The sequence below is a fragment of the Oncorhynchus kisutch genome, linkage group LG10 (assembly GCF_002021735.2).
Source record: "Oncorhynchus kisutch isolate 150728-3 linkage group LG10, Okis_V2, whole genome shotgun sequence".
Lineage (NCBI taxonomy): Eukaryota > Metazoa > Chordata > Actinopteri > Salmoniformes > Salmonidae > Oncorhynchus > Oncorhynchus kisutch.
In genome coordinates, this window is record NC_034183.2 from 10,758,362 (window position 1) to 10,778,219 (window position 19,858).

General features: G+C 43.4%; 1 protein-coding gene and 1 long non-coding RNA gene across 4 annotated transcripts; both read left to right on the forward strand.

Moving 5' to 3' along the window:
- Positions 1–873: 873 nt before the first annotated feature.
- Positions 874–6,082, forward strand: LOC116375791 (uncharacterized). Its single transcript, XR_004211157.1, has 2 exons — positions 874–1,952; positions 2,071–6,082. It is a non-coding gene; the product is annotated as an uncharacterized LOC116375791 (long non-coding RNA).
- A 3,500-nt stretch (positions 6,083–9,582) lies between these two features.
- On the forward strand, positions 9,583–19,833 carry LOC109897727 (small acidic protein-like). 3 transcript variants are annotated; one of them, XR_004211156.1, is made up of 9 exons: positions 9,583–11,574; positions 11,676–11,726; positions 11,877–12,692; positions 12,820–12,967; positions 13,062–15,234; positions 15,751–15,834; positions 16,178–16,238; positions 16,379–16,554; positions 17,443–19,833. XR_004211156.1 is itself a non-coding variant. In XM_020492282.2 (5 exons), exons 1-5 carry the CDS (start codon positions 15,181–15,183, stop codon positions 17,641–17,643), a joined length of 510 nt encoding a protein of 169 aa, XP_020347871.1. In that variant the 5' UTR covers positions 15,048–15,180; the 3' UTR covers positions 17,644–19,833. The 3 variants fall into 3 exon arrangements, 1 of the variants encoding a protein (XP_020347871.1); XR_004211155.1 differs by having other exon boundaries at positions 9,583–11,726; XM_020492282.2 differs by lacking the exons at positions 9,583–11,574; positions 11,676–11,726; positions 11,877–12,692; positions 12,820–12,967 and having other exon boundaries at positions 15,048–15,234; positions 16,445–16,554.
- The last annotated feature ends 25 nt before the right edge of the window (positions 19,834–19,858 follow it).

Consider the following 19,858-nt stretch of genomic DNA (forward strand, 5'->3'; position numbering starts at 1 on the left):
TGAAAATGCTCACGCTCTTACTGGAATTAACATGTGAATGGTGGTTGGTCTGTTGAAAATGCATGAACTGTATACTGAATGTACTTTCAAACTATCTGAAGAAGTCCTTCAGAAGCTTTAAAGCAAGTGGTTGTTTTCCTGTAAGGATACCTTATCTTGGAGAGGAAAACAGCAACTATCAGAAATTAGTAACAGGAGACATTTTTCCCAAAAATGTATAGGTAAGATAATAACTTAAACCCACAGGGAAATGTTGTTTGCAAACACATTCACTGTCAAACACATTCACCAGAGCCAACCATGTGCTGGGGTAGTTCATTGCATGTCTCAGGCCCTTGGCCTGTGCTGCGAGAGGGTGGACAGGGTGGAGTTAGCCGTTTGACAGTGGTGAATGTGCTGCTAAAAAGATCAGGAGGCAAATCCCAAACAAACCATTGCCAGCTAGGGTCAGCTAGGCTGTACCGGTAGGCTAGTCTACATGATGAGATTATTATAGATTTTTATTTGTCAAACAGCAGTCAAGCATCGATCATCATGTCACCAGAATAAGACCCTCAATATTTATTGGAAAGGAGTAGGCTATCAAGATCACCGTACACTCACTACCCTGTGAAGTTCATCATAACTTATTTTATCTGTAGCCTAATCAACTGCATGGTTTCCCAAATTGTAGTGGGAGGACCACACACCATATCATTTTGGAATATTCGCATGAACATCTGGATGGAAATTCAGCTGCTGCCATTCACACTATAAAACATTATTTTGTTATTCTATTCCAGTTTAGAACATTAGAACAAGTTTGCGGCGCTGTTGTCCGTTTCGGGGCTTGACACCCGCTGACATACATAAAAGAAGAAGACAACACGGAAGTGGAATTAGAGGGATGTTTGTTTTTATTTTGCAATATGCTCGTTCCTTGTGTGTATTTTAGACGCAGCTAACTGAATATCTAACCTTCAGTCCACTGAAAATGGCTAAATTACAGTCTTTGGGTGTGTTTGTTAATACGCGTTTAACAGTGGCTACCGTAGAGATTATGGGGGCAGTAGAGAAAGTGGTAGCGGAGTACCAGGAGGAGATTTCCCGATCTAAAGAGGAGAATGACCGGCTACGGAGACTGCTGCGGATCAGACCGGAGATGAAACGATGTAGATTAGACTCCCTCCAGTTCTCGCTTACCGTCTCCGAGGAGGAGGTTAACCCTGTGCAGCAGCAATGTGACCAGGAGGAATGGAACTCCAGTCTGGGGGCGGATGACCCCGAGCCCATGCAGATTAAAGAGGAGGAAGTCGGGACCACTCAGGAGGCAGTGCAGCTTCAAGGACTGGAGGCTGACATCATAGAGTTCATATTCACTCCTCCCTGTGTGAAAAGTGATTGCGGTAAGGAGGACCCACTTTTGAGTCTTCCCCAAACCGAGACTATGGAGAAGAGAGAGCGTGACTCTAAACCATTGGATCTCAAACCTTTTGGCACTGTGACCCACCTTGACATTACCAGTGACCCTCCAGATAATCAAGACAATGTCTCCAGTCACAGCTCAGCCGTAATTAACGATCCAGTAGGATTTGACATAAGCCCACCATTGGATCCCAACACACCATTAAGGAAACCTGGTACTAAAGCCAGCACCACGTATAACAGCCCTCATATACTCCCCATGCCCAGAGTTAGGGTCAGAACCACAGACAGAGGACTGTGTCATCCAGAGACATTTGAGAGAGCCTCCCAAGATGCGCTGGTAGGGGGCCAGTCAGTCAGGAGTGCAGCGAAAGCACATGGTGTATGCCATGTTGTTTAGGTACTGTCGGAGGAAGAAGGATAGCGCCAATGCCCGACTGCCAGCATACAGAGCCCACAACAGAGTGTTTAGTCAGGAGCAGGAGAATCATCTGGAAGATTATCTGTTGAGGGCTGCAGATATATACTTTGGATTGAGTCCTAAAGAGGTAAGCTTACAATAGTGCTGGTGGTTGATTAGCATTAAAAAAAGACTAACTATAAGATTTAAAAAGGTCATATAGAGGTTCATGACAGTTCATTATTAATATTGCCTTTATTTTTCAGGTACGTAGACTTGCATACCACCTTGCCCAACACTACCACTGCAAGTACCCTGAGACCTGGGTTACCAAGGCGATGGCAGGGAAAGACTGGTTCACCTCCTTCCTCAAAAGGCACCCCGGGCTCTCCATCTGCCAGCCTCAAGCCACCAGTCTGTTGAGGGCGACAAGTTTCAATGCAACGAATGTTTCTCAGTTCTTCAACAACCTTTCTACTATTCTGGGCCGCCACAACTTTGAGGCCAAAGATGTGTGGAACATGGATGAGACCAGCACCACAACAGTCCAAGTTCCGGACAAAATCATTGCCAACAGAGGGAGGAAGCAGGTCGGACCAACAACATCTGTAGAGAGGAACAATGGTTACTATGGCACTAGTGGTCAATCCTCAAGGAAACAGCATTCCACCTCACTTCATCTTTCCCCACAATAAGTACCTTGATCACTTCCTACGTGATGGGCCTACAGGTTGCATGGGCACTGCTAGTGGTTCTGGCTGGATGGGAGAATGACTTCCTGGCCTTCTTGCAACATTTTGTGAAGTACACCAGGATGTCCCCACAGTCTCCACAGCTGCTGCTTCTGGATAATCAAGCCTCTCACTCCAGGGCATGGACTACTGCAAAGCCAATGGCGTCGTGCTGCAGGTGCAGGTACTGCAGCCCCTGGATAGAAGTGTGTACGGCCCCCTGAGAAGATACATCAACAGTGCCATTGATTGCTGGATAAAGACATACCCTGGCAAAACGGTCTCCATATATGACCTACCAGGAATTGTGGCAACAGCCCGACCATCTGCTGTGACACCAGGCAACGTCATGGCTGGATTTCACTGTACCGGCATATGGCCATTAAACCCTACTGTCTTTACAGAAGCCGACTTCTCACCTGCTCATTGTAACAGGTCGTCCTGCCCCCACCACCACAGAGGAGCTAGCACCATAGCTGCAGTACCTGGGGGCTGTGGTGGCTCTTCACAGGCCCAGCCTAGGGTGGAGGTCAACGCAAGTCCTGTGGGGCAGTCTGTCTCTCCTGGGCAGGGGGAGGTCCAAGCCTATTCCACCTCTGGGGATCACCTCCACACTGTCTCAGATCCATCTACACCTGAAGATCTCTTCTGTGATTCTGCACTGAGTCAATCCATCCCCACAGATGACGTCAGCCTTGTCTAAACGTCAGACTGTTACTATGGTTACGCCATGGATCTGTCTGAAAGAAGTCGCTGTAAAAAAGACGCAATAGTCTACAAGACAGAATGTTGAATACATTGATATTTAAACGTACTTTACCGGTTTTCCGTGCTGTTGGTCATTTTGGTGGTAGGAAGTGGAGATGGGGTATCCACAGGAAAGGGTTGTTTACACAACTTATTACGGAGCCGGTAGGTTCTGTTGCTTGTATATTCCATCTCCTGATGCATTCCACGCGATGCACAATTGGTTAATAATAGCCCAATGTAACCGAATGTTGTCGACCAAGTCCCGTTCCCTCGCAGTCACGGTGCTTGGGAAATTTGCCAGCTGATTGCATGGGACAACGTTGGGTCTGTTCTTCAGTTAAATTCTGCCATTGTTTACATATTGTGCATGTCGCGTGCGAATTGCGTCAGCATAGAAAATACAAACCGTCATACAGACCAGCGTACTGAAAGTCGGGTTACTAACACTACACTGAATATTTCTTCTCAGATTACCTCCTATATAAGGACAAAATCAGCAGACAACGGGTAACGTACGTTCAAATGAAGTTAATTCAACAGTCTGACTTGTGATGCGACTGTTCACAAAAAATGAGCCTACATGTTGGAGACGAGAGAGGAGTCTTTCACTCTCAGATTCGGAGAGGTTAACTTCAGCCCTGTAGCTGTCCGACCTTTTCCGAAGGCGAAGGACGACCACCATTCTAACCGATACCCCTGTCAAGGTGCCCTGGAGGATGAGAAAACAGGTGATACCAAAAGCCAAGCGCAGCTTGCAGAAACAGTGTGGCAAGAGCGCTCAGAAGAGAGCAACTCATTCGGATGAACTGGAAGTTGTGCGGAAGATTTTGGCTCATCCATGCCAGGGCAGATCTGGGCGCAGTGCTTGTTCAGTCAAGGGTGGGCACACAAGGCCTACACTGAAGGAGACGAGATCTACATCTGTCACTGATAGACAGAGTAAACAAATTACAGGTTTATTCACTTTTGTTTTGCACTATTTCATTTTAATTTCCTCAAACAATTGACTAATTTACAACAAGTGTTTGTTCCACACTTGTGTTAACATTTTGTCTTTGTCTGAAGGTGTTACTTTTTGCACTCTTAGTTCAGAAAAACAGTTCTATATTTCTAATTTTGTAATTTTATACCTCTTCTATTGCCTGATGTATTTGTTTTACTTTGGGGGGGGGGGGGGGGGGTGTAATTTAGAAGACGTTCTTATCCTGAGCGATTTACAGGAGCAGTTAGGGTTAAGGGCATTTCGACAGATGTTTCACCTAGTTGACTCGGATTCGAACCAGCAACCTTTCGGCTCTTAACCGCTAAGCTACCTGGGTGCTGTTTTAGACAACATTGTCTTTTGTGGATCTATCTCATTCTCTTCATTTAAGTCTTAAAGCTGCAATATGTAACTTTTTGGGCAACCCCCAAAAATTCACATAGAAATGTTAGTTATAGATCTGTCATTCTCGTTGAAAGCAAGTATAAGAAGTGGTAGATCTTTTCTAAGTGAGCTATTTCTATGCTCCCCATTCTTAGGTTTTGTTTTTGCTTCTTGTTTTCGGTTTTATACACCAGCAAACTGCTGAAAATACAATATTTTTGGTAATTGAAAATTTATACTGAACAAAAATATAAACGCAACAGGGATAGGCCCAACCTCTTGGGAGCCAGGCCCGCCCACTAGGGAGCAAGGGCCAGCCAATTAGAATGAGTTTTTCACCATAAAAGGGCTTTATTACAGACAGAAATACTGCTTAGTTTCATCAGTTGTCTGAGTGGCTGGTCTCAGTCGATCCCGCAGGTGAAGAAGCCGGATGTGGATGTCCTGGGCTGGTGTGGTTACACGTGGTCTGCGGTTGTGAGGCCGGTTGGAGTTACTGCCAAATTCTCTAACACGGCATTATGGTAGAGAAATTAACATTCAATTCTTTGGCAACAGCACTGGTGGACATTCCTGCAGTCAGCATGCCAATTGCACACTCCCTCAAAACTTAAGACATCTGTGGCATTGTGTTGTGTAACAAAACTGCACGTTTTAGTGGCCTTTTACTGTCCACAGCACAAGGTGCACTTGTGTAATAATCATGCGGTTTAATCAGCTTCTTGATATGCCAATCTAAACAAATTCGTGGCCACAATTTGTGAGAAATAAACCTTTTGTGCGTATGGAACATTTGTGATCTTTTATATCAGCTCATGAAACATGGGACCAACATTTTACATGCTACGTTTATATTTTTGTTCAGTATATTTGTATCTCTGTGTCTCTCTCTCTGCCCCCCCCTCTCTCTGCCCCCCCCCTCTCTCTGCCCCTCTCTCTCTCTCTCTCTCTCTCACATTACATCATTTCACAAATAGTTTAACCTTTACTCATTCAGTTTATACAAGAATTAGATGCAAACTCTGTAATTGAGAAATATACACATTCAGAGATATAGTTATGTGTGCTTCCTGTCCTCTCTGAGGTCACAATGAAACACACTCGTCATATCTGTCCTTTAAGTGTCCATGGACCATTCCAACCTTCTCACAAATGGACATTTTGTTTCAAATTCCCATTTTAGGGATTTAGGAGTTCGCCATGTGAAATCCTTTGTTCTTTCTGTGTCTCTCCTTATGCATGACCAGGGGGAGAGAGTCTCTGGCAGGAATTTATGTCCTGAGATAACAGAACCTGGGTGTAGGAGAGAGAGAGAGAGGGAAGCCATGATCTAGACCCAGAAAGGGCCACGTCATGACATACTCAAAGTGGAAGATTCATTCTAACATTTAAAAAAATGTATACAAAATAAAACACTAACTTCACCATCTACCAATCAGTGCCCTTCTTTACGAGGCATTGAAAAACCTCCCTGGTCTTTGTGGTTGAATCTGTGCTTGAAATTCACTACTCGATTGAAGGACCTTACAGATAATTGTATGTGTGGGGTACAGAGATGGGGTAGTCATTCAAAAATCATGTTAACCCCTATTATTGAACACAGAATGAGTCCATGCAACTTATTTAACTTGTTAAGCAAATGTTTACTCTTGAATGTATTTAGGTTTGCCATAATAAATGGGGTTGAATACTTATTGACATTTCAGTTTTACATTTTTTATTAATAAAAAAAAAAAAGAATCCCCCCAAAAATGTCACTTTGACATAATGGGGTATTGTGTGTAGATCAGTGACACTCTCAATTTTAAATTAAGCTGCTGTAACACAGCAAAATGTGGAAAAAGTCAAGGGGTGTGAATACTTTCTGAAAGCACTGTAGATGCCATGTCACAATACATTGGAAAGTTACATTGAAACAACCTTAATTGAACCAGTTTGTGCCCTGTGGGTTTTGTGTGTTTGCGCCTCTCTCCCTAAATGTACTTCGCTATTAGACATCGTACACAAACATGCCCCTTAAATACTTTCTGAAGGCACTGTAAGTCATATTTAATAGAAATCGGCAAACACTGGCCAGTTAGCTTAAGGCAAGTGGTTGTTTTCCTGTAAGGATACCTTATCCTGGAGAGGTAAACAGCAATTATCAGCAATTAGTAACACACAGGGAGGAGCTAGTTGCCCTGAAGGTAAAATAATGACTTTTGTTTGGAAACACATAATCAAGCATAGACAATGACATTTACAGATAATAATACAGATATAATGTTCAGTTCATGAGCAATTCAATGATTCATCTGCACACTATGTACATCAGTACATTGTCAACTATTTATTTTATTTATTTATTTTATTTTACCTTTATTTAACCAGGTAGGCAAGTTGAGAACAAGTTCTCATTTACAATTGCGACCTGGCCAAGATAAAGCAAAGCAGTTCGACAGATAAAACGACACAGAGTTACACATGGAGTAAAAACAAACATACAGTCAATAATGCAGTATAAACAAGTCTATATACAATGTGAGCAAATGAGGTGAGAAGGGAGGTAAAGGCAAAAAAAGGCCATGATGGCAAAGTAAATACAATATAGCAAGTAAACTATGATGTTAACTCGTGACTATAAGGTTCTATCTGACATGTTGGTAAAAAACGACTTATTCACGTAGAGTTGCTAGGTGGTCCTTTTTTAAAAGTAAAATAAAAAAAATCTGTGCAAATACCTTTTAACTTTGTGCTTATAAGGTTCCAGCTGCAATCCAATCACACGATGCTGGGTTGTCAATCAAAGAAAACTGTATGTAAGGTGATCCAGTGCTTTGAGAACATATTCAGACCCCTGGACTTTTTCCACATTTTGTTATGTTACAGCCTTATTCTAAAATGTTTTAAATCGTTTCCCCCCCCCCCTCAATACCCCATAATGACAAAGCAAAAACAGGTTTTTAGAAACTGTAATATCACATTTACATAAGTATTCAGACCCTTTACTCAGTACTTTGTTGAAGCACATTTGGCAGTGATTACAGCTTCGAGTCTTCTTGGGTATGAAGCTACAAGCTTGGCACACCTGTATTTGGGGAGTTTCTCCCACTCTTCTCTGCAGATCCTCTCAAGCATTGTCAGATTGGATGGGGAGCATTGTTGCACAGCTATTTTCAGGTCTTTCCAGGAATGTTCGATTGAGTTAAAGTTCGGTCTCTGGCTGGGCCACTCAAGGACAATAAGAGACTTGTCCCGAAACCACTCCTGTGCTGTCCTGTTGGAAGGTGAACCTTCGCCCCAGTCTGAGGTCCGGAGCACTCTGGAGCAGGTTTTCATCAAAGATTTCTTGATGTACTGTGCTCTGTTCATCTTCCCTCGATCCTTACTTGTCAACCAGTCCCTGCCGCTGAAAAACATCCGCTGCATGATGCTGCCACCACCATGCTTCACCGTAGGGATGGTGCCAGGTTTCCTCCAGACGTGACACTTGGCATTCAGGCCAAAGAGTTCAATATTGGTTTCTTTAGACCAGAGAATCTTGTTTCTCATGGTCTGAGAGTCCTTTAGGTGCCTTTTGGCAAACTCCAAGCGGGCTGTCGTGCCTTTTACTGAGGAGTGACTTCCGTCTGGCCACTCTACCTTAAAGGCCTGATTGGTGGTGCAGAGAGGGTTGTCCTTCTGGAAGGTTCTCCCATCTCCACAGAGGAACTCTGGAGCTCTGTCAGAGAAACAATCGGGTTCTCGGTCACTTCCCTGACCAAGGCCCTTCTCACCCGATTGCTCAGTTTGGCCTGACGGTCAGCTCTAGGAAGAGTCTTGGTGGTTCCAAACTTCTTCAATTTAAGAATGATGAAGGCCACTGTGTTCTTGGGGACCTTCAATGCTGCAGAAACGTTTTGGTACCATTCCCCAGATCTGTGCCTTGACACAATCCCGTCGCTGCGCTCTACGGACAATTCCTTCGACTTCATGGCTTGGTTTTTGCTCTGATATTCGCTGTCAACTGTGGGACCTTATATAGACAGGTGTGTGCCTTTCAAAAACATGTCGAATCAATTTAATTTACAGATGGACTCCAATCAAGCTGTAGAAATATCTCAAGGATGATCAATGGAAACAGGACACATCTGGGTTATTGTATGTAGACTGATGCTGAAAATGTTTTATTTAATCCATTTCAGAATAAGGCTGTAACGTAACAAAATGTGGAAAAAGTCAAGGGGTCTGAATACTTTCCGAATGCACTGTATATGTAACAGTATAGCTTCCGTCCCTTTCCTCGCCCCTACCTGGGACCCTCTAAACACATAGACAACAGCCACCCTCAAAGCATTGTTACCCATCGCTCCACAAAAGCCGCGGCCCTTGCAGCGCAAGGGGAACAATTACTTCAAGGTCTCAGAGCGAGTGACGTCACCGATTGAAATGCTATTTGCGCGCACCCCGCTATCTAGCTAGCCATTTCACATTGGTTACATATGCATACATGACATTCTAGATTATTCTGTACTTCCAACTTTATTGCAACAGTTTGGGGAAGGCCCATTCCTGTTTCCTCATGACAATGCCCCTGTGCACAAAGCAACATCCATACAGAAATCAAGATTGTTGTCTAAGAACTTGACTGGCCTGCACAGAGCCCTGACCTCAACCCTATTTAACACCTTTGGGATAAATTGGAACACTGACTGCGAGCCAGGCCAAATCGCCCAACATCAGTGCCTGACCTCACTAATGCTCTTGTGGCTGAATGGAAGGAAGTCCCCACAGCAATGTTCCAACATCCAGTGGAAAATCTTTCCAGAAGAGTGGATTTGGATGATTTTGGAATGAGATGTTCGACGAGCAGGTGTTCATTTACTTTGTGTATCTATCCCATATCAGAACTCTATCCAGCTAGCGGCGCTGTTGTCAGTTTCAGGCTAGCTACCCGCTGACAAACACTAAAGAACAAGACAACACGGAAGTACAATTGGAGGAAGGTTTGTTTTGAATTTGCAATATGCTCGCTTCTTACGTGGATTTTAGACGCAGTTAACGGAATACCTAAGTCTCAGTCCACTGAAAATGGCAAAATTACAGTCTTTGAGTGTGTTTGTTAATACGCGTTTAACAGTGGCTACCGTAGAGATTATGGGGGCAGTAGAGAAAGTGGTAGCGGAGTACCAGGAGGAGATTTTCCGATCTAAAGTGGAGAATGACCGGCTGCGCAGACTGCTGCGGATCAGACCGGAGATGAAACGATGTAGATTAGACTCCCTCCAGTTCTCGCTTACCGTCTCCGAGGAGGAGGTTAACCCTGTGCAGCAGCAATGTGACCAGGAGGAATGGAACTCCAGTCTGGGGACGGATGACCCCGAGCCCATGCAGATTAAAGAGGAAAATGCGGAAGTCGGGACCACTCAGGTGGCAGGGCAGCTTCAAGGGCTGGAGCCTGACATTGTAGAGTTCATGTTCACTCCTTCCTGTGTGAAAAGTGATTGTGATCAGGACGACCTACTTCAGTCCTTGACTCTTTCCCAAACCACGACTGTGGAGAACAGAGAGAGTGACTCTAAAAAATTGGATCTCAAACCTTTTGGCACAGTGACCCAACTCGACACTCCTTATGACCCTCGAGATAATCAAGACAATGTCTCCAGCCACAGCTCAGCTGCAAGCAGTGATCTAGTAGGATTTGACATAAGCCCACCATTGGATCCCAACCCACCATTGAGGAAACCCAGCACCACATCTAAAACACATGACTGCGGGAAAATATTAAATTGCAAGGGGAGCCTGAACAGGCATATGCAGACCTCCACAGGAGAAAAATCATTTAGCTGTAATAACTGCAGGAAAAGCTTCAGTCGCAAGGATACCCTTAACATGCATATACGGACTCACACAGGAGAGAAACCATTTGTCTGTGGTGATTGCGGGAAAAGCTTCAGACAGAAGGCTACCCTTAACAGGCATATACGGACTCACACAGGAGAAAAACCATTTAGCTGTGGTGCCTGCGGGAAAAGCTTCAACCATAAGGGAAACCTAACTGTTCATTTACTGACTCACACAGGAGAGACACCTTTTACCTGTGGGGACTGCGGGAAAAGCTTCAGACAGAAATATAGCCTTAAAAAGCATACATCGACTCACATAGGAGAGACATTTAACTGTGCTCACTGCGGGATAAGCTTCAGACACAAAGTGAACCTGGATAGTCATATACTTGCTGTCCACAAATAAACAAAACAGAATGAAAACAAAAAGAAGAAAATGTAACAAAGATCTGGCAGGAGTTGGTAATACAAATGCAGGATATGGACATCACTGTTAGGAAAGCAAATAAATTCTAGATCACTCATGTTGTAGGTTTAAGGTATTTACTTTTGTAAAATGTTCTATGTAAATAAAATGTTATTCGAATTACGATATTATGATCAAACAGTTAAAAAGGGCAATGGAAACACTTTAGGAAGTAAATCTAAGCAAAGATATGTAATCAATCAACAATTATCTTGCAATACTTTAACATAAAAACATCTCTGTATTTAGTATTTTGATCTTCGAGGTTAATTTGAGCTATTGTCGGCGCCATTTTCAATTGCCATAGTAACGACTGACGCCAATGCGTCACTGGCAGGAATCAGTCAATTGTCTGGTATTGAGTTTTCGCGCGGAGAGGGAATCGAAGAGTACAAGGACATGATGACAACAACGATTAGTAATTCTGACATGAACTGTATAGCGCCAGGCTGTACGAATTGGCTCCAATTTAAAAATATATATATCGGGTAGGTACCATCGGCTGTCCAAGGACCTTTTGAACACGTGGCTCCATATCCTAAAGAAAGGAAGGACGTGCCAGCTCGATCTAGCAAGGTCTGCAGGCAGCACTTCGCCGAGAAGGACTTTGCTACGAAGGGCGCGTTCGATGCGGCAACCGGGAGTTTCAGAATGTAAAGGAGTCCTAAACCTACGTTGAAGCCCTATACTTGCCCCCCCCCCCCCCCCCAGGTTCAGTTGTCTTAATCTTAATAAAACATTTGTTTGTTTTCAGGATGATATTGTCATCCATGAAAAGGTTTTCATCCTGGAGATTGTGCAAGAGGTACATGCAAATCCATGTTATTTATAAGGCTATTGTTTGTTTATTTCAAGACACAATCTGTCATTCCTGATGCCATTTTCAATATATAAAATTGACAATATACAGAATATAACTAAAGCTTAAGATGCCTTAATATTTTTACACCAACAGAAAATAACAGTTAGTACAGCATGCCAAACAAACCCCTGGTTGCCAGATTGTTCCTGTGCTGCGGTGGAAAAGAGCTCCACCGGGACCATAACTAAAGAACTCGAGGCCCAGCTAGATTGCTCTCACCACCATCAGTATACAACCGAGTCCTGCCCCTGTTGGCCACAGAGCTGACAGAGAGTGAGATGGGTGAAGACCAGGAGTCGATGTATGAACCTGAGAGCTCAGACACACAATCATCACAGTGCGAACCAAGAGATACAATCGAAGAGTGTGCAAGATCAGAAATACATAGTCTTTGATAGCAAGCTGAAGGAGTTGTTCAATGTCTGCCATGAGCCAGGATGTCGAGCTGGTGTCATCAGTTCATCCCTGAAAATAAATGGTTTTGCCATCACCATGGAGACAGTGTTGTGGGCCACAGGAGGAAGTGGGAGTCCTAGACCAGAGTGGGGAAAGTTGTTTGCAGGTCGTGCCATTGGCAGTCTGTCTTCCTTACTGGTGGCTCCCACTCCACATTTGTGGAAACATGTCACCTCCTCAGCCTGGTGCCCATGTCGCTGCGTCAGTTTGCAAACCAACAGCGCATCTACATTGTGCGAAAGGTTAACCACATGTGGACCCACCACACGTAGGCCATTCTGGCTACAATTGGTGACAGTCCACTGATTGTATCTGGAGACGCATTGTGTGATTTCTCCAGGCCACTCTGCTTCCCACCTGATCCTCCCCCATGAGACTGTGCATGTTACCAAGGTGAAGAATATTTACTGTTTGGAGACGGAAGGATTAGAGAGATGCCTGCAACACATTGAGGTAAGCTATAGCCTAACCTATATTTTTTTTAGCTAGCCTGAGGGTTGGAAGTGTGTATTTGGTGGATGTATGACGAGGATGTAGGTACCTTTTTTTAGGATAATAATAATAAAATCATTACTAACAGGCCCATGGATGCAGTATTAAAACCTTGGCCACTGACAGGCATCCAAGTGTGAGGGTGCACTTGAGGGGCTCATATCTGGCATGAGTATGACCTGTGGCACATTGCCAAAGGTATGAGGAAACAGCTGGTGGCCATCGGGAAGCCAGAGGTACTTTCATATATTTTATAGTAAAATCAGAGCTATATGATTATGATGATTCAAGTCAGTGACTCCGGGGTCTCGTTTACTCCCTGTGTCTCAGGTACTGCCATGGGTGAGGGCATTAACTCACCACTTGTGGTACTGTGCCACCACTGCTGGTTGAAGTGTCCAGGTGCTAAAAGAAAAGTGGATCACCACAGTTCACCTCATCACCAATGAACACCAGTGGGTCACTGGAGGCACACTGAACTGCCTGCTCTCCACCAGTCTTTCACATTGATGTTGGGTGACTTTGTCACTCCTGGCGCAAAAATTCAAGCAGCTCGGCTTGGTTTGATGGCTTGTGACCATCCATCTTCCTCTTGATCACATTCCAAAGGTTTCAATGGGTCTTGATCTGGTGGTCCTCCATCCACACCTTGATTGACCTGGCTGTGTGGCATGGAGCATTGTCCTGCTGGAGAAACCAATCCTCAGAGTTGGAGATTTTAACAGTCTGATGGCCTTGAGATAGAAGCTGTTTTTCAGTCTCAGTCATCAGCTTTGATGCACCTGTACTGACCTCGCCTTCTGGTTGATAGCAGGGTTAACAGGCCGTGGTTCTGGTGGTTGATGTCCTTGATATTTTTGGCCTTCCTGTGACAATGGGTGCTGTAGGTGTCCTGGAGGTTGTTGAAGGATCTCAAGAAGGTTTTTAAAAAAACGTATCAACCGTTTCTGTACATATGCTGCAACATTTTGATCAAATTAATGAGCACATTTTAACCCCTTTTTTGCCTTCCTATGTGAACTACAACCAATTAATTTAATAAAATCAGTAATATAATAATTCTAGTAGCCTATTTATTAATCTCAAGTTAAATGAATTAGATATTTTATTTTCTAGGTGATGAAGTGTGGCTGGTGAACTCAAGTGTACATGCCCAAGAGGAACATGTTCGGCCAGCAGGGGATGGTCGCTAAATTCCAAGTGCCTACCTTGAACCGCAATTATTCAGTGGACAGACAGCAGGTTACAACAGAGGGAGTGCTCCGTTTAAAGCAAGAGTTCTCCAAGGCTGCCAGGGCGTTAGTGGTGAAACCCAGCAAGGAGGAGAAGACATGATGTTTCCGGTCTGAGCTCCTACACAGCATCGTTGACTGCTGTGCCAATATTATGTCAGATGTAGACAGAGAGAGGAATTACCTACAATGATTTGTGTAACTTATATCTGTCTCTAAGACCATCCCAGCGGACTCTCCTGAGTGCCCAAAGAGAGAGTGGCGGTCACTTTGGGGGAGCAGACTAGTGTTCCGAAAATGGAGAAGGAGCAGGCCATTCGACAGCAAATTCAAAGATACACCCATCCATGGAGGGAATTGAAGTGGATTTTTTTTTTTTTTTACCAGTTTCAACAGACATGCTACCTTGTCCCGGACCTGCGGTTTCAACTCTGTTTTTCAGTCTCTCGGTCCCAGCTTTGATGCAACTGTACTGACCTCGCCTTCTGGATGGTAGTGGGGTGAACAGGCCGTGGCTGTGTCGAGTATATGTAGACGGGAGGAGTATTATGTGCCAGCTGAGCCTAAATGCTGCTATTGTGGTGGTGAACATACACCTGCATTTCTGAAGTGTCCTGTTAGGGTGATGGAGGTGGTAAGAATAAGGGCTGTCCAGAATGTCACCTAGCCTAAGTTGTTGAGCAGTGAAAGAAAAGTGTGAAGTTGAAGAAATAATGGTAGTAGGCGGAGAGACACAAGATGATGTTCCTTGTCAACAGAGGGATCCTGACATGTATGTTAAGAAGGTGGACGTTGTAGCGTTTATTGGTTTGGTTATCAACTGCACATCACAAACAGAGGAAATCTAAGAAAATAGGCATTGTGAGTGTGACTGTCGCTGAATGTTCCATCCTCACAGGCACCTGTAGGAATGCAATTTGAATGTAACTGAAGGAGTGGGATGGTTGTTCGATTATTTTTTTAAATGATCCCCCTTCCTGCATTTGAATATATTATTTTTGTTTTGTTTCAAGACCCCGTACAGTAGGTGGCGGCAATATACCAATAGGTGTAGTCTGCCATAACATTTTAAAGAAGAAAACAACGCAACCGGAAGTTGGAATCGCTAGTTTCCGTTTGGGTTCACAACTGCTTGTTGATGGTGGTATAGCTAGCCAGCTACTGCTATGTCAATATTTTTGATTTAGCTAGCTAAAACAAACGTTTTTACGAAGAAAATGAGTTCTGAAGGGAATCGACACGGGACGAAAAGACCTGGTTCTCCGAATGAAGTATGTTAACTATAGTTACATGCATTGAACGGGACAGGCCTTGCAGTTCAGCTAACCGGCTAGCAAGGCCCGTATCTGGTTTGCTTTAGCAAAGAAGTATGCAGTCAACTTGCATCCTAACTAGATATGCAGCCTGTAACATATTGCGTCCTAGATCAACAAAGCCATAGAGTAAAACAGTTAACTATTTAACGCTGGCCAACAAATCACAAGTGTTATTTTTTAGCTAACTTATTCACCTTAAGGTGGCCAGTTTGACACATCATGATGAAGCTTGCCAGAAAGATAGCAAGTCAATTTAATAAACATTTATTTTGATATAAATGAACTCGAGGCTGTTACTACTAGGCATATGACGTGGCTAGTTAGTGTTATATTAAGATGTGTGACTTTAGCTAATCCAATTGGGGGGGGGTGTGTGATCTTCGAGCCGAAGGTGCAATAAAAGGCCTAGGCTACGTTCTGTTGGGATCCCATTTCCTGTGTACTGTAGGCAATTCTGTGTTGTTCTTGCAGGATGGACCTACTCCATGGGCAGCTGCAGATCTGGGGGACAACGAGAGGAAGCAGAAGTTTTTGAGGTTGATGGGCGCAGGGAAGGTTTGTTTGGTCATATTCTATGTAGACTTTTTCCCAACCCTCTCATCAGGGACCACTAGACGCTTCACATATGTGGCCCTTACTGGAACACCTGATTTCAAATGTAGCTAAGTCAACAAATCACCAAGCCCCTGATTAGTTGAATCAAGTGTGCCAGTCTGGTATTGGACTATTATTACTGTAACGCAGTTAACTGTTAATTCAACTTGACAGTTACCTCTATTCCAGTATTAGATTGAGCCAACATTTTATCTTAGGCTACAATTTATAATCCATATAGCATCGTCAAAGGAGGAACAGAGCTTGTATTACAGAATTATGTCTACTGTATTTGGTCCTGCAGAAAGAACACACTGGACGTCTAGTCATTGGAGATCACAAATCAACATCCCATGTCCGCAGCGGTGAGTAACCCTCTTGAATTATAGAAAAAGGCTTGTCAAGGTACTGGTATCTTGGCAACCCTATTCTACACCCCTTTCAAATGCTTTACTCACAGATGTATCCATCTCATCTAATCTAACCTTTTCCCATATCAATGCAGTACTATCTGGGACCAGATAGCACTGTATTTGGTATGATTGGTGTTTCACTAGTTTGTCCTCTGCAGGGGCGGAGGACCGGAGGATGAACTCTGAGCTGGAGTTGCAGTACCAGCAGGGGCTGGACGGGAAGCTGTCAGGCAGGAACAGGAGACACGTCGGACTGGGCTTTAGTGAGGTGAGAGATCACGGACGGACAGATTTTATTTATTTATTTCACCGTTATTTAACCAGGTAAGCTAGTTGAGAGCAAGTTCTCATTTACAACTGCGACCTGGCCAAGATAAAGCAAAGCAGTGTGACAAACAACAACACAGAGTTACACATGGAATAAACAAGCGTACAGTCAATAACACAATAGAAAAAAATAGTCTATATACAGTGTGTGCAAATGGCTTGAGGAGGTAAGGCAATAAATAGGCCATAGTAGCGAAGTAATTACAATTTAGCCGATGATGTGCAAGTAGAGATACTGGTGTGCAAAAGAGCAGAAAAGTAAATAAAAACAATGTGGGGATGAGGTAGGTAGATTGGGTGGGCTAAGTTGAACATCGATCCTAGAAAAGATGGCTGACAAATTGTTCCATTCTGATGAATAGGGCTTCTATGACATCAGCCAATCAATCTGCTGTTCTATTATCTATGGGGTTGAATGGCTGAAGCAAGTTTGGATTCGCTTTCATTCTATTTAGCTGGGTTGTGTTCGTTAGGAACTAAACAAGGAAAATCTCCAAAGCCTGGAAGGTACTGTCTGAATTTGTCTAATAAAAACGTGTTTTCTGTTGCAATGAACACAACCCTGGCCTGTTACATGACATGATTAGACCGTGATGTAATACTGATTGATTGATACATTAAGATTTGAGTTACTGATGGTGCTTCTCATTAGACCTGTATGTTTGCATGGCTATGTAAGATTAATGACAGCACAGCACATGGAAGTGCCACAACGTGCGATTGGCTCAAATTAGAGGCATAATTTATACAGCCAAAATGTAATGTACTTACCCACATGTTGCCCCAGTCTCCAGATCTTCATTTTGTGACACTTCTGTTCACTCCACAGCCGGACCCAGCCCCACCTCTACCACCCGTAGAGGGCCAAAGCAAGGCAGAGCAACCAGCCAGTCCCAATGCCCCAGACAGCCCCTCAGAACCCCAGGGCTCACCAGACAAACCCTCCTCACCAAACCCAGAGGACAGCACGAAAGACAAGAAAGAGGACAAGAAACACACCTTCAAAATGGCCTTTGTGAAGTCATCCTAAGACTGGGAGAAAAACAGTCACTTTTTTTCTAAAGTCAAACCACAGATTTGTACATAAGTCGTTCTTTTGTGTCTCTGCAGTACTCCCAAGCTGATACATGGTAACTTCGTGGTTTAAGATGGCTTTTATGTTCCAATGCTGAGCAGCAAACCAGTAGTGCACTACTGAAGGAGGTCACAATCATTGAGACAGATTTCCCGTGTTGTTTCCTTGTCAATTTTTGTTAGGATTCCTGACTGAAAGAGGGACTACGACGTGTTATAAATGGTTCTGAGACGAAGCTCATGAGTTATAAAAATGTACTTAAACTACAAATTGAATATCAATAAACTGAAGTGTACCACAGTAGGGATGAATATTTTCTCAAATCTACAAAGGTGGCTATTTCAAAGCATTTAAAAATATAATCACTATACCAGGGTTCTCCCTGCGCTACATTGCCGGCTTGTCTGGGCCACTATGTGAAACTCATATTTAGTAATGATAGAGTAACTTTGATCAGCAATCACATTTTTTTGTGAATTGTGAAACAGACCGTTCAGTGCATTTCAGCAGTAGGATATCTCGGAGTGTGAACCCCGAGTAGGCTGTAGCATCATAACTGCAACGGCAGTCAAATGACCGAAGATACTAAGCTTGCTAGAAAACCTCCAACGAATGACATATCCTATTTGGCAATATCGAGTTGATAATTAGCCTATGCAGATCAGTGCATGAATAACAGAGATGAGAGGATATTGTTAAAATAAAAAATCCATCTACTCATACAATTTGATCACACATTATCTACTGAAGCTCTGATGGGCAGCAATACGAGACAGCGCAGAAGCGTTATGCATAATGTTGAAGAGCTTTTAAAGACAGGACTGTCCAGCCAGCAATCCCAGTTAATTTGAGTTTATTCTGATGATCGACAAGGAAGCACATTAGATGGGCAGGACAACAGTATGTTGATGGCTGTAGATTTGTGATTCGTCTGTTAGCCCCTGCTAGCTTATTTCCATGCTAATGCGACCATTACAATTAAATGGGGAGTCAGGATGTTGGATTTCAGTGGGATTGTGATAGGAAAATAGCCTAGGCTCTATAAGGCTACTGCGTGAGTCAATAGATAACTAATACACTTGGTTTAGGCTACATTGCATGCTACATGTTTCTGATCAGTGAAAGATGATTATCAGACAAGTCAGAGGCTTCTGTTCAGGAGTAGGACAGAATACTCACGCGAGTGAAGATCAAAATCCACTTATATACATGCTAGACACATTTTCTGATCAGCTAATATATAAGCAAACTAGAATAAAGATGATCAATTTACCTAACATTTCCCTCAGCCTAGTTACCAAATATCCACAAAGATTCTGTGAAAACAAAAATCTGACGTTGATTGATATATCTAGACGAGTCCCCCATACTTGTCTCAAAGCAGCGCAAAGGCTCTGTCCCAATCAAAAAGGTGCTGAAATGATAATGTAGGTGACCACACAGGACTATTGCTTTACATTTGTATAACGGTTGCACATGATTTAGGGATATACAGTATAAGCAAGAATTTGATACATGCCTTCAATTGCATTAGCCTATATTTTAATCATTCAGTTGATCATAACTAAGGTGAGTTTCTCTCTCTGTGCCTTTTCTAGGTCCAATGGCTATTTCCTCGTCTCCTCACTGTGCTGCCACCCTCCTCGTTCTCAAAACCAATTTAAATCATTATACTTATTTTTCTAGAAATCTGGCTTTTTTTTCCAGGTTGGGGCTCACTTAATTTCTGTGATGTCAGGCCTGGGCTCGGGCTTCAAGCTTTACGGACTTGGGTCGGACCGGGATCTAATTTTCAGTTCTGATGAGAACTCAAACTGCATTCAGATCTGGTGTGCGGTCGAGCAATGTCAGTTATGTGTGTTTTGAATTGATGGCCACTTTGTGTGAAGTAAATATGCCAGGCTAAAAGGATTCCATGCAACAACCTGTATGGATAATGTGCTTTTTTGTTGTTGCCAAATCTGCTGCGCATGTGTATTTTGTGGAAATGCATTAGTGAGACAATGTTGTAATTTTCCATGTCTTGTCATTACATTTTTGGGAGAAATGTTAAGAGTGATCCCTTTAATTGTCAATTGCGGTATAAAGCCGATTTTCAGCACTATGGCTGGAATTGAGCCCAAAATAAACATGCTCGTGTTTGAATCGTCTTGCATTTACTGTTTGAAGT

Coding starts and splice junctions, on each gene's coding strand:
- LOC109897727 (XM_020492282.2), top strand. CDS start 15,181: ATGAGTTCTGAAGGGAATCGACACGGGACGAAAAGACCTGGTTCTCCG. Junction 15,235..15,750: donor GACCTGGTTCTCCGAATGAA/GTATGTTAACTA, acceptor TTGTTCTTGCAG/GATGGACCTACTCCATGGGC. Junction 15,835..16,177: donor GGTTGATGGGCGCAGGGAAG/GTTTGTTTGGTC, acceptor TTGGTCCTGCAG/AAAGAACACACTGGACGTCT.